We start from the raw sequence: 27,104 nt of genomic DNA, 5'->3' as shown, positions 1-27,104 counted from the left end.
ACTATTTTATTTATTTCGATTTAACTAGATGTGTTTTTCTTATAATAAATATATTTTTTTTCTTAATTTTTTATTATTGTTTTGTCTCCATATTATTTGAGATTTAATATTATACATTTCTGCTAGTTTATTATTGAAAAGAATTTAAACATTTTTTTTCTTTTATTAAAAGATGAACGAAATGGCAGCTCTATATGAGAGTAATTATCTATATATAATACTTTGATATTATTAATGAATTATTAATTATATTTCTGAAAAAAAAATTATCTTTTGTAAGTGGAGAGGAATTTATTTTGAAATCAGAAGGAGGGTCTAAAGCTCATTAACCAACACAGCAATGTTGCCAAGCCACACCCGTTCTATCAGCATGAAGCAAGTCACGAACACCAGTAGGAGGAGAATTAAACAACACTACCTCATGCGGACCATGAATAGCATCCTTTGCTAACAAATCGGCAACCGAGTCAGCTTCCCTATAAAATTATAATCATCTTCACCTCCCAATCACGAAGAAGGAGAGAACTGCAAGCTGTAAACAAATTATGATTGCGGTAGCCACCTGCCTATCGAGACTGAAGCATATCGACAACCACCTGAGAGTTGCATTGTAAATGAATATGCTGGCATCCTCTATCCCATGCTATCAGCAGAGCATGGTAAACACCCCATTGTTCAGCATCCACAGCAAAGCTGTTGTGGTGGTGCCCACTCAAGTGGGACCCACACACAAATGAAAAGAAAAAAAAAAAACGTGTTATGTGTGAAAGTAAGAAAGAAATAGGAGCAGCCAGTTGAACAGTGATGGCTTTGAATTGGTGTACATGGGCGGTGACTTGAATAAGTTGTACACGGCTCATTAAACGCGTTAACCTGCCTATAAATAGAGGCAGAGGCAGAACACACAATACACACCAGAAACGAGAGAGAAAATGTAGCGAGAGAGTGTTACCGTTTTAGGATGGGTTCCTAAAACGAGGGAGAGAAAAATAGTGAGGATTATTTTGGGGTGTTTTTGGGAAACACTTTGTGTGCCACTATTTTTGTATTACTCTCTTTGTACCTACTATTGTTTTAATAGTGGAAGAAATATTCGGAGTTTGTCCCGTGGACGTATCCCTAAAAGAGTTGAGGGTGAACCACGTAAATTTCTGTGTGTCCCATTTCTATTATTCCGCTGCCGTAATTATTTTCTCTTAATTGGTTAAAAGGGCTCAACGAGTGGTATCAGAGCTGATGCCCAACAACTGGTATCAGAGTCGATATCCTAACAAAAGCATACCAATCAAGAGCTCGAGAAAAACCCAACTGCCATAGGCCATTCCATGAACGAAAGGAACCTGCACAAGCAACTATGCCAGGCTGACCGCAACTACTCCCATCAATATTAATTGTAATCCATCCAACAGGAGCTGGCACCCAAGAGACAAGACATGTCTGAATCGGCTGAGTGCTACCACTAATTCTTTTGTCATTGTCCCAAGCTTTCCGCACCTCCTGAACTTTAAGAAAAATAAAATCACAAGTGACCTATAAGTGGCCTCAGCAACAGGAGAAGAAGGATAAAAAATCCTCTTATTTCGCTCCTTCCAGATCCGCCAAATACACAATGCAAAGGTAACACTCCAAAGGGCCCCCTATAGAACAAATATCCGTAGAACTGAGATTATTAAGAATCCATTGAGGAACTATGTTAGAGGCAAAATCATCACACAAATCATCAATAAGGAACCAGTTCCAAACTCTGCGAGCCCTACTACAATCACGAAGAGTATACAGCACTGTTTCACTAGCGCCATTGCAACTAGAACAAGAGTCAATAGAAGTAAACCCACTTCTACACCAGTGGAGAGGAATTTATTACTTCATGGAATAGGCCAATAAGATATTTGGCTCTATCCGGCTGGTTTCATGTTTCTCACTTGGTGGTCATTTCTAATATTTCAGTTGAAATCTCATTCACACTTGACATTCCAACGATAAACTATTTGGACATACTTTTCTAAGTGGACTACGTCTAAAAATCAAAGAGCATTAAATAATTTGCTATATCCATTCTTAAATACTTGTTAAAATTTCATATCTCTCAAAAAAATCATTAAATTTGTCTAAATTACAGACAATAAATTATTCAGTAAATTAACTACGTTATTCTTAATTTAATATATCCAAACACTGATTTTTGACGAATTGAAGCAACAATTCTTGCTCATATATAAAGTGCTACATGAAAGGAAAAATTTATTACCAGGAGAAAAGTTCTTAGAAAGAGGCAAAGAATAGTTTTTAGAATCCAAGGCTGGAGATTAAGCAAAGATTCTCTGCTGCAAAGTTAAATAGTTCAAGATATGCTTGAAAGAAATTTGAGGGGAAAACTTCTGCATAACTATTAAGGAAAATATATTGTATTTATCTTTTCCATATTTAGATATGTGATTATTTTGTAAAGACGATCAATTACCTGTAAATAGCTTAATGATAGGCTGATGTTTAGGAGATGATATGTTATATATCTCTGTATAAATTAGTGTTGATGATCAATAAGAAACACACAATTCTCCACAAAATTAATTTCTTCCCTTGATATTTTAGATGGTATCAGAGCCTGGTTTGAGAGTCTAGTTTATTGTCCTCCTTTAGCCATGAGCAATAAAAACAAAACCTCAGAACAGCCTATACCTAATCCTTCTCACCCATTCCTTGTCCATCATTCTGACCAACCTGGTCATCTTCTTGTGCCCGTTAAGTTAAACGGTGCCAATTATCAATCATGGAGCAAAGCCATGATTCATGCACTCACTGCCAAAAACAAAATTGGCTTTATTGATGGATCCATTGAAGCTCCTTCACAGGTAGAAGAGCCCGCAGATTTTGCATTTTGGAATCAGTGCAACAGCATGATTTTATCATGGTTAACGCACTCTGTTGAACCTAATCTAGCCGAAGGTATAGTACATGCAAAAACTGCGCACCAAGTCTGGATTGATCTTCGGGATCAATTTTCTCAGAAGAATGCACCAGCAATTTTCCAAGTTCAAAAATCAATTGCTACAATTACACAGGGTACCATGTCAGTAGCCTCTTACTACATCAAACTGAAGGCGTTATGGGACGAATTAGATACTTATCGAACCCCATTCACCTGCAATCAGACTGCATCGCATTTAGAACAACTTCAGGAAGACAGGTTGATGCAATTTTTAATGGGTCTCAATGAGTCATATAAGGCGGTAAGATCTAATATTCTCATGATGACACCATTACCTAACGTGCGACAAGCATACTCGTTAATAGTGCAAGAAGAAACGCAGAGGCAGTTATCATCAGAACCGGTGGAGAATTTTTCCATTGCTGCCGCTATTCAAAACAAGGTGCAATTTTCCAACTCATCTAAAACTTGTGATCATTGTCATAGACCTGGACATACTATTGATGATTGTCGTACTTTAAAATTTCATTGTAATTACTGTAATAAAGACGGACATACTGAAGATCGTTGTAGGATTAAAAGAAAAGAAAGAGCAGGTAGCAATTTCTCAAGCCAAAATCGTGGAGGACAACGAAACAATGGTAAAGCCATTCCTCAGGCCAATTATTCCGAAGTTTCTCATGAAGAAAAAAAAAATCCTAATAAATTCCAGGGATATTCGGTTGAATATTTACAACAGATAGCACAGGCATTATCCTCAATTAATCAAGCAGCTTCATCTGGTAACACTGATGTGTATGCAAACGCAGCAGGTTTGTTTTCGTTATCCAAAGCTTATGCCAATTCTGCCATATCAAACCCATGGATTCTAGATAGTGGTACTACTGACCACGTGTCTGCAGATTCACATCTGTTTAGCCACACTAAATCACCAACCGTTCATTCAGTCAACTTACCAAATGGAATCACTTCTCCAATCACACAAACTGGCACAGTAAAATTCAGTCCTAATATGACCCTTAAAAACGTGCTATGTGTTCCTTCTTTTCGTTTAAATTTAATTTCTGCCAGTAAAATTACCAAAGATCTCAATTGTTGCATCATATTATTTCCTGATTCATGTATTTTGCAGGACTTGACAACGGGGAAGATGATTGGCTTGGGTAAACAACATGGAGGACTTTACCACATGATGCCTTCGTGTTCACCCATCCACTCTTGCCAAGTGTCCATCTCGCCTGATCTGTGGCACATGCGCCTCGGACATCTATCTTCTTCACGTTTCAAATTAATTTCTCCTTTGTTATCCTTGAGTAAACACTCCGTTGATTTTTCTAATAATTGTAGTGTTTGTCCTTTAGCAAAACAAACAAGACAACCTTTTCCTATCAGTTCCATTACAACTAAAAATCCTTTTGATTTACTACATTGTGATGTATGGGGGCCTCACAAAGTAGCTACTCACTCAGGGGCACGTTTTTTTCTCACTATTGTTGATGACTACACACGTTGCACTTGGGTCCTTTTAATGAGACACAAGTCAGAAACTCAACATCTTATAACAAAATTCATCCAGTTTGTTCGTACACAATTCAATAAAACCATTAAAATCTTAAGAACTGATAACGGCACAGAATTTCAATCACTTAAAACCTTTCTCCATGATCATGGTATTGAACTACAAAACACTTGTGTTTATACTCCACAACAGAATGGTGTTGTGGAACGAAAACATCGTCACATCCTAAACGTGGCTCGTTCCCTTTTTTTTTCAATCCAGTGTTCCCTTAACTTTTTGGGGAGACTGTGTCCTCACTGCCGTTTACATAATAAATCGGCTTCCCACACCTATTTTGTCCAATCAAACTCCATATGAGCGCTTATATAACAAACGTCCAAACTTATACCACTTAAGAGTTTTTGGTTGTCAATGTTATGCCACCAATGTTCATCCAAAACTCAAATTTGATCCACGTGCTACTTCTTGTATTTTTGTTGGGTACCCAAACGGACAAAAGGGTTATAAACTCTATGATCTTACTACACATCAATATTTTGTTAGTCGTGATGTCCAATTTTGTGAAAATATATTCCCTTTTGCCCAGAATACTTCACAAACATCACAAAACCTACCTCAGCCGCAATTAATTATGGATGCTGATCAGATTTCCTTTTCCACTAGTAATGTCCCACCTTCAGCCACTATAGACTCCTCTACCAGTCCTTCTCCTTCCTCAAATAATCCACCTCATAATTCTTCATCACATTCTCAAATTGCGTCCACACCTTCCGCATCTCTTTTCAACGACCAACCACTTCGTCGATCGACTCGCACAAAACATCCACCACGTTGGCATCAGGAGTACTTTATGCCGCCTGGAGCCAATCACGCTGCCCCTGAAGCAAGTCCACTTCAAAATACCAGGTATCCCATTACTAATTACATGACACTCTCTAACTTTTCACTTAAACACAAAACCTTTTTAGCTCACCTTACCACGCAGGTAGAACCTAATTCTTATGAAGAAGCTGTCCTACATCCCCATTGGCAAAAGGCTATGGATCTCGAATTACAAGCACTGGAACGTAACCATACATGGAGTCTTGTTTCTCTTCCTGCAGGTCAAAAGCCTATCGGTTGCCGGTGGGTTTATAAAATTAAATACAATTCTGACGGATCTATTGAGCGCTATAAAGCCCGTCTTGTTGCCAAAGGTTATACACAAGTCGAGGGAATTGACTACCGGGAAACTTTTTCACCAACAGCAAAGTTGACTACAATGCGATGCCTGCTCACAATTGCCGCAGCCCGAGGATGGTACACCCATCAGTTGGATGTCCAAAACGCCTTTTTACATGGTGATTTGCAAGAAATTGTCTACATGACTCCTCCACAGGGACTTCGCCGACAGGGGGAGAATTTGGTATGTCGGCTTCATAAGTCCCTTTATGGACTCAAACAGGCTTCCCGCAACTGGTTTTCCACCTTCTCCATCGCCATACAACAAGCTGGATACACACAGTCCAAGGCCGACTACAGTTTATTCACAAAAGTTCAAGGAATGTCTTTTACTGCGGTACTCATTTACGTTGATGACATTCTATTGACAGGCAACAGTCTACAAGAAATGAGCCAACTTAAACAAACATTACTTAGACAGTTTCACATCAAAGATTTGGGTCCTTTAAAATACTTTTTGGGCATAGAATTTTCCAGATCCAAACAAGGCATATTTATGTCTCAACGAAAGTATACACTCGATATACTACAGGATGCAGGTTTAATTGGAGCCAAGCCAGAGAAATTTCCTATGGAGCAGCAAATGAAACTCAATGCAACTGATGGCGAGTTACTACATGAACCAGCCAAGTACAGAAGGCTTGTTGGTCGCCTCATTTACTTGACAGTAACACGGCCTGATATAGTTTACACCGTGCGGATGCTTAGTCAATTTATGGGCGAACCACGGACAACACATTGGAACACTGCACTCCGGTTGTTGAGGTATATCAAAGGATCACCTGGACAGGGTCTTCTATTGCCATCCACGAATTCCTTGGAATTGAAGGCTTATTGTGATTCAGACTGGGCAGGATGCCGTATGACACGACGATCTATTTCAGGATACTGTATACTTCTTGGGTCTTCCTTAATATCGTGGAAATCAAAAAAGCAAGCAAATGTTTCGCGGTCATCTGCTGAAGCAGAATATAGGGCAATGGCAAATGCTTGTTTAGAGATTACATGGCTTCACTATATTCTACAGGATTTGGGTGTGAGAAGAGTAAAACCGACAAAACTGTTTTGTGATAACCAAGCAGCACTACATATAGCGGCAAATCCGGTCTTTCACGAGCGTACAAAACATATAGAGATTGACTGTCATATTGTACGTGAGAAGTTGCAGTCAGGACTTATTAGACCATGCTATGTTCCGACTAAAATGCAGATTGCAGATATCTTCACAAAGGCTTTAGGACGGGATCAGTTTGAAAATCTGAAAGGCAAGTTGGGAGTTCAGAATATTCACTCTCCAACTTGAGGGGGAGTATTAAGGAAAATATATTGTATTTATCTTTTCCATATTTAGATATGTGATTATTTTGTAAAGACGATCAATTACCTGTAAATAGCTTAATGATAGGCTGATGTTTAGGAGATGATATGTTATATATCTCTGTATAAATTAGTGTTGATGATCAATAAGAAACACACAATTCTCCACAAAATTAATTTCTTCCCTTGATATTTTAGAATAACCCATAGATATATTCCAGAGTTCTTTAACAAAAGTCATCTATTCTCTTCGCTAATCTTCTATTCCTATAGAATGCTCTACTAAATAAAAGTTATTTTCTAATTAGAAATTTAACATATAATCTGTAATGTAAATCTGATGGAACTATAAAAATCATCGGCATCGGAAATGAAATACATAGCCGGAAATATTGACTGAACCGGAGTTTGAGTTGATAGATGGAACTTGTGTGTTTTTCTATCTCTAGAACGGCATTTAGGTTTTTATTTTGTTTTTTTGGTTCTGATTTATTGAAATTAAAGCATTAATAACTAACATGTTACTGCCTCGGTTCTATAGTCAAATTTGAGAAAATAGTTTGTTTTAAAATAATCGTCACATTTGTGGTTTGAAGGTGTAATAAATATTTTTTTACCATGTTTACCATTTATATATGACCAATAATTATTACTTCAATTTAATGAATTTTTTAGAAAATTAGTAATTAACGGTAATATAGCTAATTTACTCAATAATTTATTATAACTTAAACAAATTTAATGGTTTTCTTATAAGACGTGAAATTCCAAATATGACAAGTACTATGAAACAGAACTAGTATATTTTTATTAATTTGGTCTTTATTCAGAGACATAAACAGAGTCTAAAAAATTTTTTTTTCATTAATTTGAATTGAAATTAAAATTAAAATTAAAAGTAGCTATTTAATACTAATGACAGTCAAGGTTGAACATTCTTATCCTATCCTTTAAGTGAGGAGAATTATTGAATAAAAAAAAATAACTACTTTCTCCGTCCCATTTTGTTTACACTGTTTGACAAAACATAAATATTAAGAATTTAGTCAATAAAAATTATTTTACCCTTTTTCATCCTTAACTCATTAAGATATTAATAAAATTATTTATTTAATGAATAATTATAAAGATTATTATGAGAAAAAGTAATTGTTTAAATGTATAAATTTATAAATCTTGTAAATATTTTGGGACATCCAAAAAAAGAATAATAAACAAGTAAAATTAGATGGATGAAGTATTTAATATGATTTTTTTTTTATTTTATTTCATATTGAAAATCAACTACACTACATCTTCCTCGATTGGTTTCTTAGAAAGTAATTATATGCACACAGAAAAAGGATTCTTTAAATCAATAAAGGCACATGCTCTGCATTGTCATTTGTCACTTAGGCAGAAAAGCTTTATAATTACTTTAAATGAAAAGCTCTATAATTACTTGTGGGTGCACTCTCTTTCCAAATTTTTATTTCAATATTTACTTATTTATCTCACTTCTATTGTTAGCTTTTTTTTTCCTGTTACTATTTTCAATGTAAAAACAAATATTGATTCGATAAAACGCAATGCAATTTAATTCTCAAAAACATAATAAAGTAACTTTTTACTGTACTTTTTAGCCAATCTGCAATCAGAATGAAAAGTAAATGGAAAAGTTATACTATTCAAAAAGAAAAGATAGAAAGAAAAGTAGAAATTAAAAGATGATATGATACGCACAAAGTAGAAAAGTTATATATATAATCAATTCAATAAAAAAATGGTGGTTCAACCATTTTGAACATGTTTCATAAAATTGAAAGGCAAATTTATACATTGATTACCAATAATATGAAAACTCCAGATCACTTCATGAAATTCATATACATATACTTTGAGTAGTTGCATGTATGAATGATCTAAAAATTACGCATAACATATGTGTTTCAACACATTATTGCAAAAGTCTTCTATTAGGTATGGAAATATTCCGGCTAATAATTTAACATTTCAACTATGGTAGCCAACAATAAATTTTCTTTTACCATCTCTTATGATCGCTATCAACTATCAGTTCTAGCATACTGTCAACAACTCAACCAAGCACTCAAAATAGCAAGTTATAGGATTCTACTTTAAAGGTTATAGAGTCTGCTGAAAATCCCTGTTGTTGAAGTACAAATAGATCTCTTTACCAGAAGCTGTTGCCGTAGGCATTGCAGAAAACCCAACATAGTCCCTCTCTGACTTAGTTCTGCATATTTCAGCAACATACTTGAAGAGCTGGTGTTTTTGATTATAGGGTTGATCCACATACTCCTTAATTGGCATCCACTGAGAAAAAGAAAATAAGAAACAAAAAAAATTACCATCATCTTTCTAACAAAAACCATCAATATTGCACATAAAGTAAAGATTCCTAACTTTCTTTTTTAGGATTTAATCTCAAAATGAAAGGAATATTATTTCAAAGTTAAAGCAAGCAAGTTGGATTTGATTTCTAAGGCAATGTATAAACAATTTCTTTCATGGCTAAAGGAACAAATGAAATATTACATGATTATTTATTAAAAAATGGTACCTGGGCTGCAGCAATTTCTGAATCTTGCTTCTGGATTGCAAAGGATTGTGGTCGTAACAGGCAAACGAAAAATAAATCTGATTTGCTAAAGAACGATTGGTGACTTTGCCTGTCATTAATAGCAATAAAAATGAGATTAAAAATATATCAAAAACTGTGAATTCTTTGAATACACTTTTTTATCATCAAGTTTAAAATTCATTGGTGGACCGGGACTCATGGTTAGGGAGGCAAAACAAAAAATTACCTTTAAAAAATTAGGGATGGTAAAAAAAAAAAATGACACTAATTTATAATAGATTTTTTTTTTTTTTTTTTTTTGAACCGGAAAAGGTGGCTGCCACCCTCTGGTTCCGCCGTTGGCAATGAAGAAAAATTCCATTTATTGGAAGCAAATTCATGAGAAAGAAGTTCATATAGCATAAATAGCATACCTGAAGGCTAAAATTTCCAGAAATTCTGCCTCAATCTGATAAAAAGGCAAAAGATTAAAGATCTTAGATTTACAATGGCCACTATATATAGTTTAATGCAAAATACTAAAATATGATTATAGATTAACTCCAGGGCATAACGCTTGCACTTATGTCTACAAGAAAATTTGATTCTTACTCCAGTTTCTTCTTTAACCTCCCGAATTGCAGCTTTACATATATCCTCTCCCTGCAGATGGAAAATTTCTGTTTATTAAGGAAAATATCATTTTGAAAAAGAAAGCCTCAAACTGCAGTAATATTCTTACCTCATTGACAACCCCAGTAGGTAGCTTCCATAACCCTGTACCTTTGAATCCACCACTCTTCTCCTGAACTACAAGCACCTACAAAATGAAACAATTTTACGTCAAAGTTATTAGAAGCCATAGCCACAATGTCAAACACATAAATGACAAGAACCATTAAATACCTCTCTGTTATCTTTCACTACATATGCTCCAATACCCACTCGATGTGTAGCATTTACTGGAAGAGTATCGGGAGTGTTAGGTAGCCATCGCACCAACATTAAGTAATCTGGTTCAGCATGATGATACCTAAATCCTTCCTGCAAACATGATTATAAGGCGTGAAGATTGCTATGCCAATAATAGTTGTTATTAATTTATTTCTCAGAAAGGGATATATAAACTCGGATCAGAAAATCAATTCATAAAATTGTAAGATTTTATGATTAATATTTTTTTTTTTGGTGTAAACCACAGTGTTCGGACCTATCGCCAGAGACCGGCTAATCGTTGCCAACTGAGCCACACTCCATTGGTATGTAAAATAATTTTTAAAATTATCTATATAAATTTTAAAAAATTATATGTAATTTTTTTTGAAGTACTAGTAATTAAGTATAAGATTCAAATTAATATATTTTAAGGTAAATATTTCTTTTGCCAGGATTTTTTCATGAGAACACAACTTTTAAGTATAGGTTCAAATTGTTGCTAGCTCTATTTATTTTAATTTATACTTTATGGCCTTTTCAGTATTGTAAATCTAAGTTTATTGTTTCTGATATCTAATATTTTATTAATTTATTTCAATATTTAAAAACTAGAACAAAGAAACAAAGATAGAGAGAAAAGTACTGGGATTGACTTGCCTGTATTGGGTCCATGACTTAATCTATAGACCGTCAATGAAAGTAAAAGTTTTTATTAAAACAAGATAAAGTAAGAATAATTCATTAAAAAATTTTATTTTATTCGTTTGAGCCATGGATGGGCCAAGAACCCAATCAGCCAAGTATAATTCAAAAGTATTTGGGGCTAATTTTTATATTTACAATTCATCCCTCATAGGAGTATATTTATATTTTTGGCTTTACAACATATGATATTATATACAAACCTGAACCATTGGAGAGACGAGATTAGAAAGTTGGATTGGCAATTTGATCCAAAAACCTTTCTTTCCCTAATAACAAAATTAAAATAATGATTAAAAAATTGCTACACAATCAAGTGGGTATATTACAAATTATTAACAAATTGGATGATGACAAGGAAGTAGTACCTGCTGCTTCCATTGTGAAAGAGAAGCTCTAAGCAAAGGAATAAAAATATCAGAGTCCATATAATCCTTCATTTCTACAACAACTCCGTCATATAAATCATCAACTGCATCAAGCAGTCCAACTTGATCCTCCTTAGGCGTCGAACTTGTAATGGATGACATGTTCCTATACAAGAATGAAAGTTTTAATTCCGTGACCTGGGGGAATTTCCAAGCATCCCATTTAGTTTGTCTTAACCTTATTTAGTTTATATACTGCGATGAGCATTGATGAGGGTAGAAGTGGAACCCCTGGACCCACTCTTTCTTTTTTGTAGAATCTCCATAAATATGTTATGTGCCTGTTAAGTTATATAATTACGTGAAAATATTAATATTAGAACATACCTCTAGGCTTGGCTTTATAGGCTTCTGAAACGCCCTGCTGAAATGACAGAAAGACAGCTTAATGCATATACGAAATGGTATCGTTTGTATGGATTTATATAGACAAACAATTATCAGAAGAATTTTGCAATATGTAGTTACTGATTAGATAGAGACAACGCGAAGATCTTTCCAAGCATTTGTAAGAGAGAAGAATGAGGAGAATTCCTACGCAATCCGCATTATCTATGATGGCGCTATTCATTTACTCTGTCCTTTTTTTTTTTTTTACTTCTTTTGTCTTGTTTGTTTGTATGGTTTGACAAAACATATATATTAAAAATTAAGTTACTAAAAGTGTTTTTTTTTTTTTTTTACACTTCACTCGTCAAAAATATTAATAAAAGTCCCTCGTTTAACGAAGGATCATAAAGTTATCATGAGAAAAATAATTATTTACATATCTAAATTTAGAAACCTTGTAAACATTTTGGGACATCCAAAAAAGGAATAATAAGCAAATAAAATATAACAGAGTGAGTATTTTTTTTTTTTCGGTGCTTGAACTTGCATTTACCCTATTTGTTATGTTGGACTGTTTATGTGAATTAATTGTCAAGCCATGTAAGTAGACACATAAGAAAAAGTAGATCCGACTTCGTTCTATTGTACAAACAAGCTGTTCATTTCATCAGGAGACACCAAATTGAAAAAAAAAATCACAAATTCAGATATTTAATTCTCTATTTTCCGTTTAGACATCAAATTAGAAAAAAAGAAATCGCAAGTTGAAATACCAAAAATAACATATTATCCCATTTCTAAAATAATATTGTTAATCTTAAAGCTTATATATATATATAGCACAGTTTGCTCGAGATAGTTCACCTAACTGGAAGATGAGTTAAATTTTTTTAACAAATTCCAGCCTTATCGCGAAAGCATTGACAAATTAGCAATTCGATGTGAACTGAGCTGCATTTGGTGGCTTATTTTCAAAATTGCACAAAATTTTACTCTCTTATCAATTTTTCTTCAGTTGCAATAAATTTTTGAGTTTACCAGAAAATGAATCTTTATCAAGTTTCTTGGATTTCGTTTCTTATCTTTCTCAAGAATGAATGTCATGGAAAAAACAGAGACAAAAGCGTTTACCAGTTCAGTTGAACACGTTTATTAAAATCTTGCATAATTGAGGAAACTAGGTAGGTATATGTTAGAATTTTCATTATAAAAATAAATTCAAATCTGACTATGTACAAGGAAGCTCATAAGCAAATTCCTGTGGAGATCAAACTGAGATCTGCACACAGAAAGAGAGGTGATGGTTCAAAATGTGGACCTATCTATAGTAGTTTTTGCTTATAACCAAATAATGACAATACCAAAACTACCAAACAAGACTTGCAGATACAAATGTGAGATTCACTGTAACTATATGTATATTGTATACAAGTTGAGAGCTTCCATGAATCTGATTTTGTACTGGCCTCGTCGGGAATGGACAGAGGAAAAGGTGAGGGGATTAAGTTTAACTAAACTTATGTGTTTGCATTAGTTTTGGGATCAGAACAGGATTTAGTGCGATTTCAACTACTATAATTTTCCTTTTTTTTCCTAAAAGAAAAACACTTGACAAATGACAAAAGAACTTCTAAGTTTAACACAGTAAAATTTCAGGAACTATTAACTCAAATTTTTTCAAGACACAAATTTGAATTATTTCATTTTATTATAATAATAAAGAAATTAAATAATAAAATATGATAAAATATATAAAAAAAGAAATATTATAAATTAAAAATAGAAATTCATGTACAGAAAGACGAAGATTTAATCGATCTAAAAAAATGTTAGTGGAATAAAAGAATTAAAAAATGTTAATCGAGTTTTGGTAGTAATGGATATACACAACCTTAATCCTAAATTCTGATCCAAATACATGTCGATAATAAATTTTGCACTCTCATTCATCATAAATTTATTTACTCCCTCATAACATTTAAACTGTCAGTTTTTAAGATTTCTTTTATTTCACATTAAGTGTCATTTTTTAAAATTCAATAAATAATTTATTATATCTTTATTCTTTTTACCTTATTGAATCCCATTATGATTTTAGAGTATAGTGTTAGAAAATTAATAAGAAGATAATGAGATAATTTGAAATGTAAAATGTATAATAAGTTAAAAGTTAATAGTTTGGATGGAATGGGAAATAATTAATATTTAAATGTACTTTTAACGAATTTTTACAAGCTGCACATCAAGGTATAACCTAATAGTAAGTATATATATAATTTGACAACAGATTCAGATTTAAATTCCATTTCCCAATACTAAAAAAAAAATTACGAGTCCATCCATTCCTATTTATAGGAGAAATCTACTTGTCAACTTTTGTTTAATTCTTTAGTCATTAGTCACCTTGACTTTATAATTTAATTAAGCCCACATAAATTATTAAAAATTTCATGTAATTTTTTATTTATTTTTCTTTTAGATAAATCATGCAACGTCGATATAACATAATATGATGATGTCATCACCTAGACTACTCAAATATGACAACTAAGCGTAGATTCGGTCATCCTGATGGAAATTGGTTGCCTAGGCCGAGATCATGACCCCCGTTTATAAATCAAGTAAATAAAACTAAGGATTTTTTAAAATATGTTCCGACTTTATCTTTTTTTTTTTAAATGTATAGTTAGAAAATATCATCGTTTCAATAAAAATCCTTAATTTCATTAGTTTTGTTCATAAGTGGGGCTATAAACTCGGTCTAGGTAAAATTTTTCCATGCAAATAAGCTACCCCTTACCAAGCTCAAGGGTTCACTTTTTAATTTATTGATAAAATTTAGAGTAAATTTGCTTTACCTATTATAATTAACAATTTTAGTTTCCATAAATAATTAAATGCCACACAAATCTTAATTATGTTTAACCTAAAAATAAAATTAACCAAAAATGTGGAAAAAAATAATACAATGTCCCCCCCCCCCCCAAAAAAAAAAAAAAAAAAAAACCCAAAAATATTATTATACTATTTTATTGTATTAATTATTCTTTTGAGTTGAACATAAAAAGTCATATTCGAAAATATAATAAATTCCAAATGTTGTAAAAAGCTTTTTTCTTTTTCAAATAAATGAGTACATGCTAAAATCCTCGATTTTTATATATAACATCATATTGGTCAATGATTATTTTTCAGTTTAATGTCTTAAAACTAGGGCTATGCACGACTTTTGGAAAAGAAAGATTAATTAGACCAAACTGAGTCCGAAAAAGAACTATCACTACAAAAAAAAAAGGAATTTTAGCGACCGACCATGAAACTGAACGTGAAACCTATGTACTTTTACTGACAGAATCAGCGACTATTAGCGACAGATATACCGATGGACTTGACATCGGTCGCTCATTTTCCCATGAAAAATTGGCGCCAAATAGAGCTACAGATCAGCGATCCCCATTGCGATGAAATAGTGATCAATGTGGATTTCGTTGGCACCACATATTTGGCGGGAATTAATAACGACTATTGGGCTACAGCTGTGACGATCAAAATTTCAATAACATTAGCGGCCAATTTGATAATATAGCAATAGAATTTATTTATCATGTTAATTAATATAGCAACCGATTTTGTTAAATTAGCAATCCATCTGGCAGGCGGTAATTTTTTAGCTCTATTTAGTCACCTTTCTCTCTCGAGCGAGACTAATCACGCCTCTCTCCCTCCCTCTCTGTCCCTTGCCCTTTGTCTCACTCCAGCGCCAGTGAAGAGCGCCGCCGTCGAGCAACACCGCAGGTAAGTAATTGAATTTGAGTTTGTTAATAAAATGGTTTGTTAATGTATTTCTTAATGAAAATTGTTTTTGGATGTTTAGTTAATTTGTTAATGTGTTTGTTAATAAAAATGATTTTTAGGATAGTTAGTTTTTTAGTTAGTTTACTATGTTAATTAGGTTAGTTTTTTAATTAGGTTACTTTGTTAATTAGTTTACTTTGTTAATTACGGTAGTTTTTTAATTACGTTAGTTTGTTATTTACATTAACTTTATAATTGGATTCTGAATTTTGGTTAATTGATATTCTACTTAATTTGCTAAAAAAGATTTGTTTAAAATTTGCAGATTTAAACATCTCAGCATATTTGTGAAATCTCGCAAATCTGGTACTCATTTTCTTTCTCTTTCTACCTTTATATAGTAGATTTTGAGTAGGAAAATAATAAAAAATAAATTAGAGAAAGCATAAACTTAATAATTCTAATCTAAAGAATAAAACTTAATGATTACATAAACTTAATTAGGAAAGTGACAACAAAAAATTTACCATAAGCTATATTTTTATTGTAATCTAAGTAGTGTACCAATTGTAGCTTTCTAATTAGAAAAGCATAAAACTTAGCATAATCATAACAAACATAGGAATTAAAAGCATAAACTTAAAAATTCATATGAATTAAAAGCATAAAACTTAAGGATTCATATGAATTAAAAGCATAAAACTTAAAGAAAGTAAAAATTAAAAGCATAAAAATGGCTTTACTCAGACATGTTTAAGAAAGCTTGGGAGACACAATCGACGGAGCGTTACTCGGACTTCCTCTACAAGATGCGGAGTACAAGAAAGAAGCAGAGGTATGTTTCAGACGAGATTTGGGCTAGTTGGCAGCAGGCTTGGTCCGATCTGAAGTATCAAAGGAAATGGGAGATTACGTCTCATAATAGGCTCAGTGAGATGGGTGGTGAGGGAACTGGTCCGTCTCGACATACCGGCAGTTCCATTTCAGCAATTGAGATTATTGAGAAATCGGTAAGGAAAATCTACTTTGAGAATTTTATGTAGCTTCATTTTATAAGCTTGATTATTAAATGTATTTGAAAATGTTTCACATTTTATGAATTGTACTGCAAACCAAGAACTTGAACCGTCAGCCTACCCCTATGGAGGTCTTCACATTTACACATACGAAGAACCATGATGGGGTCACATTCATTGATAGGCGTGCCAAGCTTGTTAGAGTAAGCACAATTAAGTTTTTTTTTTTTTGTTTTTCCATCTAATTTTGAATATTTTTGCATTGTTCTAATCTTGTTGTATTTTATTTGCAAGGATAACTATACTACTGGAAAAGAGCGAGTTATTGCATCTCATGCTCAAACTGGTGAGCACCCTACGATCGATCAGTTGCAGCCTTATCTTGAGGCTGCAGGAGGCAAGAAGAAGAGAAAAATGTACAGGATTGGTTCACAGTCGGATATTTTCTATAGCCGCATGCATGGCTTTAACGAGTAGAGCCACACTAGCTGAGCCGGAGGCATGTACGAGGAGATTCAGGATTTACAGGCTCCACTTCAAGCACAATAGTAGCATATATCACAGTTTATATTGCAGCAACAACAGCTGATGGATATGTATGCTCGAGACTGACCTACTGCGCTGCCAGCTTCCTCTGCACCGATAGATCACTCTGATCCCTAGACTTCTTAGGCTCCGCCTACTTCTCAGAGTCCCATTACAGATCTTGCAGATCATAACCCCCCCCCCCTTAGACTTCTTTTTTATTATCATGTTTATTTTGTATATATTACAGTATAATTTGTATAATTTTATTGGCACATTAATATTTTTTTTTGATAATTTAGTATTTTTTTTTCATTGTTGCAATTATTTGTGTGAATTACTTGAATCAGCATATATTATCATTTTTTACATGTGAAAATTTTTTATGGTCAAAAAAATTTTATTTTTTTATTCCAGAAAAAAATAGCGACCGCTGAGCAACAAAATAGCAACGTATAACAATATTTTGAAAATTAATTGAGACAAATATAGTGACCAATTCGCGACAGCCTTAGCAACAGATTTGAAACAGCTTAGCAACGGACGTGAAAGATTTAAAACAATATACAGCGACAGATTAGCTACATTTAGCGACCAAAGTAATTAGCGACCGAATAGCGACTACTTTATCTTTAATGGAAGTAAATGATTCAGCGATCACTTCGGCAATTTTAGCGACTGATTTTACAATCGCTAATCTGCGACAGACTCCATATTCGATCGCTAAGAAATTAACGACAAGAAATTATGCGATCGATTACGGTGATTGCTGATCGGTCGCTATATCTGTTTTAGCGACAGGAAAAAAAAATTTAACAACCGATTTGTCCATAGTGAAATAGCGTTTTTTTTTTTTTTTTAGTGTATTCTACGAGAATTAAAATAGAAATGATACAGAAAAGATTTATGTGCTGGTTTTCAACCAAACATTTATGTGTTGGTTATATTAAACTTTTTATATAAGAAAAAGACTTTTCTATGCTTGAGTCAAGTCAACGTAGTTTGTTTTATATAAATATATTATTCTTGTAGACCTTTTAAGGTCAAGGTCAGTCCACAAAAGGATTGTTGCACTGTCCTACCAATTTCATCCATCCAAAAGCAAACAATGAGTAGAGGAAACTTAATACTTAATCATAATTTTAGGTAAAAAAAATGTATTATTAAAGCTTTATCTACGGTTCGTGGCTCAGTTGGTAACGGAGACTGAACATATGAGAAGAGATTTCAGGTTCGATCTCCATTAAATATACCTACCGGGAGAGTGAAGAGCCTTAACATAACTAAATCCTAAGTCGAATTAGACTGGCTCTGATATTAGGTTTGGACAGCAATAGTTTACAAAAAAAAAAAAAAATTCTCTTAGCTTTAGAATTTTTAGAAGAACCCTATAAAGGAAATTTTTAGAAAATAATTTCTTGGCATGACAAAAAGATACTCTCCCGGTCCTATTTTATTTATTATTCTTTTTTTGGACGTCTCAAAATGTTTACAAGATTTTTAAATTTAGATATGTAAACAATTATTTTTTTCCATAATAATATTTATGATTGTTCATTAAATAAAGAACTTTCATTAATACTTAAATGAGTGAAGGATAAAAATGACAAAATAATTTTTATTGATTAAATTCTTAATATACATATTTTGTCAAATCATGCAAATAAAATGGGACGCAGAGATTATTATTATTATTATTATTATATTATTATTATTGGTATGATTAGGATAAATATCCCTTGATGACAATTGCGCGCACACGTATGCAACGACTTGAAGATCAACAAAAAGAAATCAAGTTGCTTTTTTTTTTTTTCATTTTTTTATATGCATCATTCATAGCAGGTGAGGCAGCTAAACTAGAAATTGCTTAAAAGACATAGTTCAATAGTAAATATATATACCACGTAGCAATAGATCAAGTTCGAATCCCTCCTCCAATACTCAAAAAAAATTGCTTTAAAAAAAAAGATTGAAAATTATTATTTTGATGTTTCTAGCCATAAATTTGATTTTTTTAATCATTTAGTGCAAAGTTAGGGCGATAATTGTAATAAAAAAAAAATACATTTTAAAGTAAATTTTCAGAGGGCAAATTAAGTCTTGCTCCTGTTATTAATATGAGAAAAGTTCTTAAAACCAGGCCAAGAATAGTTATTAGAATCCAGAGTCGGCAGATTAAGTAAAAGATTCTTTGCTGCAAAGTTAAATAGTTGTGGATATGCTTGAAAGAGATTCCAAGGGAAAATTTCTGCAAAAATTCATAGATATATATCCCGATGTTCTTCCATTTATTCTTGAGCAAAAGTCATCTATATTCCCTTTACTAATCTCCTATTCCAACACAACTAAAACTTGATCATCAAACTACATCTTCCTTTATTTGGTTTCTTACAAAGTAATTTTTTCCAGAGAGGAGAAAAAGGATTCTGCAACCAAAGGCACATGCATCGTCATCTGTCAGGCAGAAAAGCTCTCTAGTTACTTGTAAGTTACCAGGAAGATGTGGGCATGTGGCTTCACAGCCTGCACTACTTATTCTATATTTACTTATTTATCGATCTGTTGGCTCTTCTCTTTCATTATTTTAAATATAAAAGCAATATAATAGCAGTTAGTTATTAGTTTTTACCCGTAACTGTTTATATAACGGTTTAAATTAAAAGTATTAAGTAAAAATAATTTTTTAATTAGTTATTTAATTTAAAACATTAGTCGTTCAATTAACTAAATTCAGAGGAAAAAACAATAAATTGATTGTAAAAAAAAATTTATTAATAATTGTACGCTAAAAATTAAAAGCTACAGTGTTTAACGTTTTATAAAAATTTTCTTAACCATATATAAAAATTCTCTGCCTGTAAAAATTTTTATAAAAGTAATATTACCGATGCTATAGTTAATAAAGATAGAATTTTGAATCGGTGAAAGCCGTAAAAGCTAAGTAAAAACAAATAAGCTATTGTTTTCTTGAAATCCGAATAATGAGCGAAATGGATGAGTAGCTTCTAATGGGGTTCTTGTTGGAGATAGAAATAAATTTTTGTCAGGCTGGGCTCCAAACAAGTTGGGTCTTATTGGCCCATCAATGGTGGGCTTTGGAGCCTAAAGCAGAAGCCTATTTGATCTTCTTGGTCACATACCTTATTTTGACATTTGAGCCTAATTTGCCACTGTGGGTAGAAGTAGAAAGCTTTTTTTGGAAGCCCATGTTATAGAAATGTATTGGATCAAAGAATCAAGTCACCACAAGCAACTGAAGAAATGAGCACTTTCTGTAAACCCCATATTATATATTTATTTAATCCTTCAATATCACATTAATTTTGATATTTTAATTCTTTAATAGGTAATTAACTAAACAATTTATTCATCTAGAATTCAAATGTTAATTTCTCTCTACATATAGTTTAAACCATTCTACAATTTGTATATTATACGTGCTATTGTATTTCCACAAACAACCTTTAACATTTAGACTTTCCATAAAATAAATATATATAGTTTACCTAATTAATGTAAAATTATGGTTAATTGCAACTGAATATACACAATCAAGATAAAGAAATTTTATAACCTGAACCAAATCACAAATTTTCAAAACCATGGTTTTGAATCGATTTGGATAGTTTTGTGACGGTTTATGAACACTCCTAAGGTGAAGTGACAGCATCAAGGCACTCAAATGCTAAGAACTTTCCCTGTGTGATGACTAACTATATTATGATGGTCCTATTGGGATGCAGGAGATATCAATGGTTTACCTTAATCTTTTCCATCTTCCCTGACTTATTATTAGTGTACATTAGTATACCTAATTTAATTTGTAACACAAAACACATTAAACATCTATTTATATAATAATAATAATAATAATAACAGCAACAATAAGCTTAAACGAAAAATATAATATTTGGTCAGAGAGAAAATGAATGGAGAAAATAAAAATTATGAATGACAAACCCCGATTGAAATGTGACAGAGTTAACAGAGAGAAATTAATGACATGGCTATACCATATTTGTTTTTTTTTTTTTTTTTTTTTTTTTGAAAAATAAATAAAAGTGTCATCTACATTATTTTTCCATTATTATTATTTGCAAAATTTTATATTAGAGCTCTTATTGCTATAAAAAATTCAATGTGAAAGCCCGATGGTCGACAATTGTCTAACAACCCATTAAATCCATTTTTGAAGTCAAGGGGGTTATAAGACCAAGAAGCAGAAAGCAATGAACAAGTCAAATATTTTATATATATTCTTCTTTTCTTTTGCTACAAAAGTTGCAAGTAGAACACAGCTGACAGCTAGGCAAAGGAGATGAAAGGTTAACGCCGGCTTCAGTTAAATTTAACAGGAGGCATTAAAATTTGGAATCAGAAATATTATTAATCTGCCAATATTTAGGGCCAAAAATGGTCTAACCTGTTGAAAAATTCCTAATTGATAATGCACCAGCAGAGAAATTATACCTGCTAAAATTTGTTATCTAAAAAATCCAGAAAATCTCCACAATGAAGGTAAATGAAAAAAATAACAATAATAATAAAATAACACAAACCAATATATTGAAGTAGATAATAAACTATTTATAAAATATGAAGATTTTCATGATGCAAGCAATAATAATAATCAATGTGATTAACCTCAAATGCTACACATATACAAGGAGCAAAAAACTTTTAATTTTCAAAGCGAATGTTCATCTTTCATGGTTCTCAGAAACAATATTTAATTTGATACAAAAATTTTGCAGTTTCTATTTCAATGACTGAAAAGGGAAAACAATTGATCGTAAGTCTGATCTTAAAGTAAACATGGTGTACATCAACATATATAGGACTTCACAACTCATCATTGACTCGGTCAATATATTTAATGAGAACTAAGAGCTTTGCCATTCTTCTTCATGTCCTGCTTCCTCTCTCCTTCCTTGAAATGAAAAAACAGCCTAGTAGAGAAACAAGGAGAGGAAGAATTTGGATGTGAAAATGGCAGATGGAGCTGTAAACTTTTTACTTGATAAATTAACTACGATTCTACAGCAAAAAGCATCATTACTGAGAGATGTTCATGAAAAAATTGAAGAAATCAAGCACGAGTTAGAGAGCATGAGATCATTCCTAAGAGATGCAGAACGGAGAAAAGAAAGGAGCGCGTCAGTTGAAGCATGGGTAAAACAAGTAAGAGAAGTTGCATATGAAGCTGAGGATATAATAGATGAGTTCTTGCACCACATACATAAAGAGCGGCTTAACAACAGATTCAAAGGAGCAGTCCAAGATTTGGTCAACTTCCCCAGGACCATTACTGCAAGGCATCAAATTTCTTCAAAGCTACAAAAGATCAAAGCTAAGGTTCATGAGGTTTCTGAGAGAAGCAAGCGATATGGATTTGATCAGCTTGATGAGGGAAGGACTGGAAATGTATTTGGAGATCCGTGGCAACACTATGGAGAATCATCATCTTTTGTAGATGAAGATGAACAATTACTTGGATGGTTAACAGAGGAGGAACCCCGTCGGACTGTTATTTCAATTGTGGGAATGGGTGGCCTAGGTAAGACCACTTTAGTCACAAGGGTCTATAACAATCAAATAATCAAGAGAATGTTTGACTGTTGGGCATGGATATCTGTGTCACAAACATATGGAATCGAAGATCTATTGAGAAGCATGATCAAAGAAATATTTGATAAAACACAAGTGCCAATACCAAATAATCTGGGTTCAATTTATTATAGGCAACTTCTGCAGATGCTCATTGATCATTTACATCAAAAGAGATACGTTATTGTCTTAGATGATGTTTGGAGCATAGATCTTTGGAGCAAAATACGAGGAGCCTTTCCTAATAATAAATGTGGAAGCAGAATTATACTCACAACAAGGAATGAGAATGTGGCTTCCTCCATTGGAATTGGAAGCCGTGTCCATCGCCTTCAGCCTTTGCAAGAGAGAGATGCTTGGGTCCTTTTCTGCAGAAAAGCATTCTGGAATGATCCAGAGCATAAGTGCCCAGAAGAGCTTCAACCTTTAGCGGAAGCCATTCTAAAGAAATGTGAAGGCTTACCACTAGCAATAGCGGCAGTTGGAGGTCTCGTGTGTTCAAGAAGCAAGAGGATTGTGGAATGGAAGAATGTATATGAGAGTCTCAATTGGCAACTCAATAACAATCCCATGCTTGAACAAGTGAAAGGAATCTTGTTGTTGAGTTTCAATGATTTACCATTCTACTTGAAGCATTGTTTCTTATATTGCTGTGTTTTCCGTGAAGGTTACTCAATTAAGAGGAAGAAGCTAATTCGGCTATGGGTAGCGGAAGGATTCATCAGAGAAAGAAAAGGGATGACAATGGAGGAGATAGCAGAAGAGCACCTCATGGAACTTATTCTTCGAAACATGATTCAGGTCACAGAAACTAATGAAGCTGGGAGGTCAAAGACATGTCGAGTGCATGATGTTATGCGAGAACTGGCTTTGACAACATCTGAAAAGGAAAATTTTTGTACAACATATGATGGGTATCAATCGAGTCTAGAAGGAAAAATCCATCGTCTATCAATTTATAATACAGGTGAAAGCATTCAGTTGAGCAGTACAATATCACGCCAACTTCGCTCTTTCTTTGTATTCCCAACAGATATGGGCTCATCATTCTCTCTAAATTCTGTTTTATCAAAATTCAAATTACTGCGGGTGCTAAATCTAGAGGGAGTTCCTGTTCAAACCATACCAACCACATTGGTAGATTTGTTCAATTTAAGGTGTTTGAACTTGAGGGACACCAAAATTAAGGAGCTTCCCAAGTCAATGGAAAAATTAAGTAATCTACAGGTACTGGATGTGTGGAGAACCAATTTGGAGAGGTTGCCAAGTGGAATATCAAAACTATCTAAATTGCGGCATCTAATGTGCAGCAATCATGATCAAAATTCTGAGACAATTAATGTTAATGGGTTGCAGGCTCCAGCTGGAATATGGAACATTCGAAGCTTACAAACATTAGCATGTGTTGATGCAGAGAAAGAGTTGCTCCAACAAGTTGGAAACCTGACTGATCTTAAAAGATTAGAAATTACAAAGTTGAGAGCTATTGATGGACCTAACCTATGCACTTCGATTCAAAGGATGACAGACCTAGTCCGCTTAGGTTTGGTGGCAACTGACATAGAAGAACAACTTCAATTAGAAGCACTAAATTCGCCCCCATTGTTTCTTCAAAAACTAAAACTGGTTGGGAAACTGAATAAGTTGCCTCCCTGGCTTCCGTCCTTAGCTAGCCTAACACACCTACATTTGTGTTTTTCTTGTTTAGAAGAGGACATACTTTCTTCTCTCCATGTACTTTCCAATTTAGTTTCCCTTGAACTCAAAAGGGCTTATGATGGGAAATTATTGCACTTTAAGTCTGGATGGTTTCCCAGACTTAATAAACTGGTGCTTCTACAGCTTGCAAGATTGGACAGCATGATGCTAGAGGAGGGCTCACTGCCAAGCATCCAGGAGTTGTATCTAGTTCGTTGTGAGGAGCTAAAGGTGTTGCCTCATGGCATTGAGCACCTTACTAGTCTCAAGATGTTACATTTGGAGGAAATGACAGAAGAATTTTTACAGATGTTAGACATCAATGCCACTGAATATCAAGAAAAGATACAGCATATACCTGTGATCAACTTGCTCGTGTAACTGGGAAACCAAGTGGTTGAAACACTTTGAGGTTCTCCAATTATTTGATTCTTTCTGTAACACCGTCTCCTATTAAAACAAAACCTTCTTACGATAGTTGATATTTGTATAATATTACACAAGCCAAGAAATTGACTAGTTAAAACCAGCCAATGCAATTAATACCTGCGCAGCAACAAGATCAGGAAATGCTCATTCTTTGAGTATATTTGTTGATGTTCTTTACAACCATGATTATTTTCGGCTTTATTTCTGGTGGATTCTTTTCGAGTTACCATTGTCTTCCATCATGAACAGCTATTCTTGTAAGTCTCTTAGGCATTTCCACAAACACCTAATAGGGCCTTGAATAACATCCAATCAATAGTTAAAGGTTAACCAAAAATAATTCCTATTTCCTAATCATATATCCTATAATTTAAAAATATTAAGGCCGTAATCACTTTTTTACAAGGCCTATATATCTGAGCTTTGTTATGAATGTGGATTTGATGATTGGCCAATCATAATAAAAGCATCTTTTTTTTTTTTCCTCATATTGGAATTTAAATGAGCCATATGATCTTGCAATTTCTGATTGAGGAAAATTAACAAAAATGAAAACTTGAATTCTTTGAGCTAGAACCTTACTCGAACCAGTTGAAGAGAAGATGTTTGCTATGTTCTGCAGTTGTTCGTTGGTCCTACTCCTACTGCATGTAGCATCAACAGTTACAATAGACATTATCTGCATAATCTTCATACTAGAAATAGGCCGTAAAATACAGTAACAAATACGAGAATTTGGACGAGCCGAAGGTAAGCAAAGTAGCAAGAGGAAGCTATGAACAATTTGATGTTCAGAGAATTTTTTATGGTTTGGGCTTGGTTAATTAATTAAAGATTGGGTTTGTGTATAAAGCCCACATTTTTAATTAAGAAGACTTAAAGTAAATGAAAGACAACATGATGGAGTTGAATTTGAGTGAGAAAAGGAAAGAGAAGATGATGGAGTTGATTTTCAATTTCTGTAGTCTATTTTCCTTTCCAAGCAATCATTTTTGCAAATTTACTTGCAAATAATTGATGAAGTAAATATTTGCAGTTTCAGTCTATTAGAAATATTTCTGTTCAAAAGAAAAAAAAAAAGTCTATTAGAAATACTTTTCCCATCTTTTTTCTTAAAGAATTATTGGGTGGGCTAATATTCTGAATTTTTCTTTTAGGCTTCATTTGTTTACAGAGAATAATTTGTTTGATAAATATTTTTTAAATTTTTTTGGTATTTGGAGTGTTCATATAAATTAGTCAACATAAAACATTTTTATGGTCAAAGGAAAAATTAAGTCATCCTTAAAGCAAATGACTCCCCATTTTTTAAAAGAAAAAAAATATTTTTAGACATTTACAAACTTATTATAACATTATAAATATACATTTATTAATTTAGTAATCAATGGTAGCTACTAGCTACCACTGCTAGTCGGCCGCCACTACAAGTCACCAATTACTATAGATCACAGCCATTGGTTATTCACAGCTATCAGAATTTATTTTTTATACATCTTTCTCGTATCTAACAATAAATTTGTAAAATACATGATTTCTATAATTATAAATATTTTTATAGTAATATATAAATTAAAAATTTTACTATTTTTTAATTAATTTTCAATCTTGCAATAAAAATAATGAAAATAAGTTATTTGAAAAATATTTTTTAAAGGAAAAATAATTTTTTTGAAAAATAGTTTTTAAAGATAAGTTATTTTTTAAATACAAACATAGTCCTAGATTTGATAATTTTGACTGATGAATGAGTTTTGGAGTCAAAGGTTATACTTATTGGCACCATAAATAAATTACTATCAAACAATTTTTTAAAGTCAAAAAAATCTCCAAAAGTAGCATTTTCTTTAAATAGGATTGCTTTGAATTTTGAGTCCCTGATCTTATTATTACCCGCAACTTGTTTAAACTTGGACTTGGTAAGCTACAAGCAACTTTCATAGCTTGTTGTCCTTCATTAGCATTAATAGGAGGACGGTGCAAGCCCCAATTTTCTACTTTGCCTTCTTTATTCATGTTTCGTCATTATCATTATCAATTGGCGTGACGGAATGATACTGTCGATTTAAATTTAAATAGTTGTTAA

The 27,104-nt window shown here is 32.9% G+C and overlaps 3 protein-coding genes across 3 annotated transcripts; 2 read left to right on the top strand and 1 right to left on the bottom strand.

The window, feature by feature from the left end:
• Positions 1-8,822: 8,822 nt before the first annotated feature.
• On the bottom strand, positions 8,823-12,069 carry LOC105641530 (nudix hydrolase 7). The gene is made up of 9 exons (XM_089719473.1): positions 11,943-12,069; positions 11,556-11,721; positions 11,391-11,456; positions 10,456-10,593; positions 10,292-10,369; positions 10,162-10,212; positions 9,984-10,018; positions 9,550-9,658; positions 8,823-9,302 (listed from the first exon to the last, which is right to left on the bottom strand). Exons 2-9 carry the CDS (start codon positions 11,715-11,717, stop codon positions 9,111-9,113), a joined length of 831 nt encoding a protein of 276 aa, XP_089575599.1. The 5' UTR covers positions 11,718-11,721; positions 11,943-12,069; the 3' UTR covers positions 8,823-9,110.
• A 4,420-nt stretch (positions 12,070-16,489) lies between these two features.
• Positions 16,490-17,233, top strand: LOC149497393 (uncharacterized). Its single transcript, XM_089718889.1, has 3 exons — positions 16,490-16,750; positions 16,858-16,959; positions 17,051-17,233. The coding sequence occupies exons 1-3, from the start codon at positions 16,490-16,492 to the stop codon at positions 17,231-17,233; spliced, it is 546 nt and encodes a 181-aa protein (XP_089575015.1).
• Positions 17,234-22,168: 4,935 nt separating this feature from the next.
• LOC105641531 (disease resistance protein RPM1) lies at positions 22,169-25,132 on the top strand. The gene has a single exon (XM_012226111.4). It carries the CDS (start codon positions 22,274-22,276, stop codon positions 24,968-24,970), a length of 2,697 nt encoding a protein of 898 aa, XP_012081501.1. The 5' UTR covers positions 22,169-22,273; the 3' UTR covers positions 24,971-25,132.
• The last annotated feature ends 1,972 nt before the right edge of the window (positions 25,133-27,104 follow it).

This window comes from Jatropha curcas, chromosome 3 (genome assembly GCF_041381405.1).
Source record: "Jatropha curcas cultivar XTBG-Jc1 chromosome 3, XTBG_Jcur_1.0, whole genome shotgun sequence".
Taxonomy (NCBI): domain Eukaryota; kingdom Viridiplantae; phylum Streptophyta; class Magnoliopsida; order Malpighiales; family Euphorbiaceae; genus Jatropha; species Jatropha curcas.
Note: the sequence above shows the minus strand (reverse complement) of the source record. Positions and strands in the feature narration are given on the sequence as shown.

Excerpts from the sequence above, each read along its gene's own strand:
- LOC105641531 (XM_012226111.4), top strand. The coding sequence starts at position 22,274 with ATGGCAGATGGAGCTGTAAACTTTTTACTTGATAAATTAACTACGATT.
- LOC149497393 (XM_089718889.1), top strand. The coding sequence starts at position 16,490 with ATGTTTAAGAAAGCTTGGGAGACACAATCGACGGAGCGTTACTCGGAC. Across the intron at positions 16,751-16,857 it reads TTGAGATTATTGAGAAATCG|AACTTGAACCGTCAGCCTAC; the intron begins GTAAGGAAAATC and ends CTGCAAACCAAG. Across the intron at positions 16,960-17,050 it reads GGCGTGCCAAGCTTGTTAGA|GATAACTATACTACTGGAAA; the intron begins GTAAGCACAATT and ends TTTATTTGCAAG.
- LOC105641530 (XM_089719473.1), bottom strand. The coding sequence starts at position 11,717 with ATGTCATCCATTACAAGTTCGACGCCTAAGGAGGATCAAGTTGGACTG. Across the intron at positions 11,457-11,555 it reads TTTCACAATGGAAGCAGCAG|GGAAAGAAAGGTTTTTGGAT; the intron begins GTACTACTTCCT and ends TTTTGTTATTAG. Across the intron at positions 10,019-10,161 it reads AGGTTAAAGAAGAAACTGGA|ATTGAGGCAGAATTTCTGGA; the intron begins GTAAGAATCAAA and ends CCTTTTTATCAG.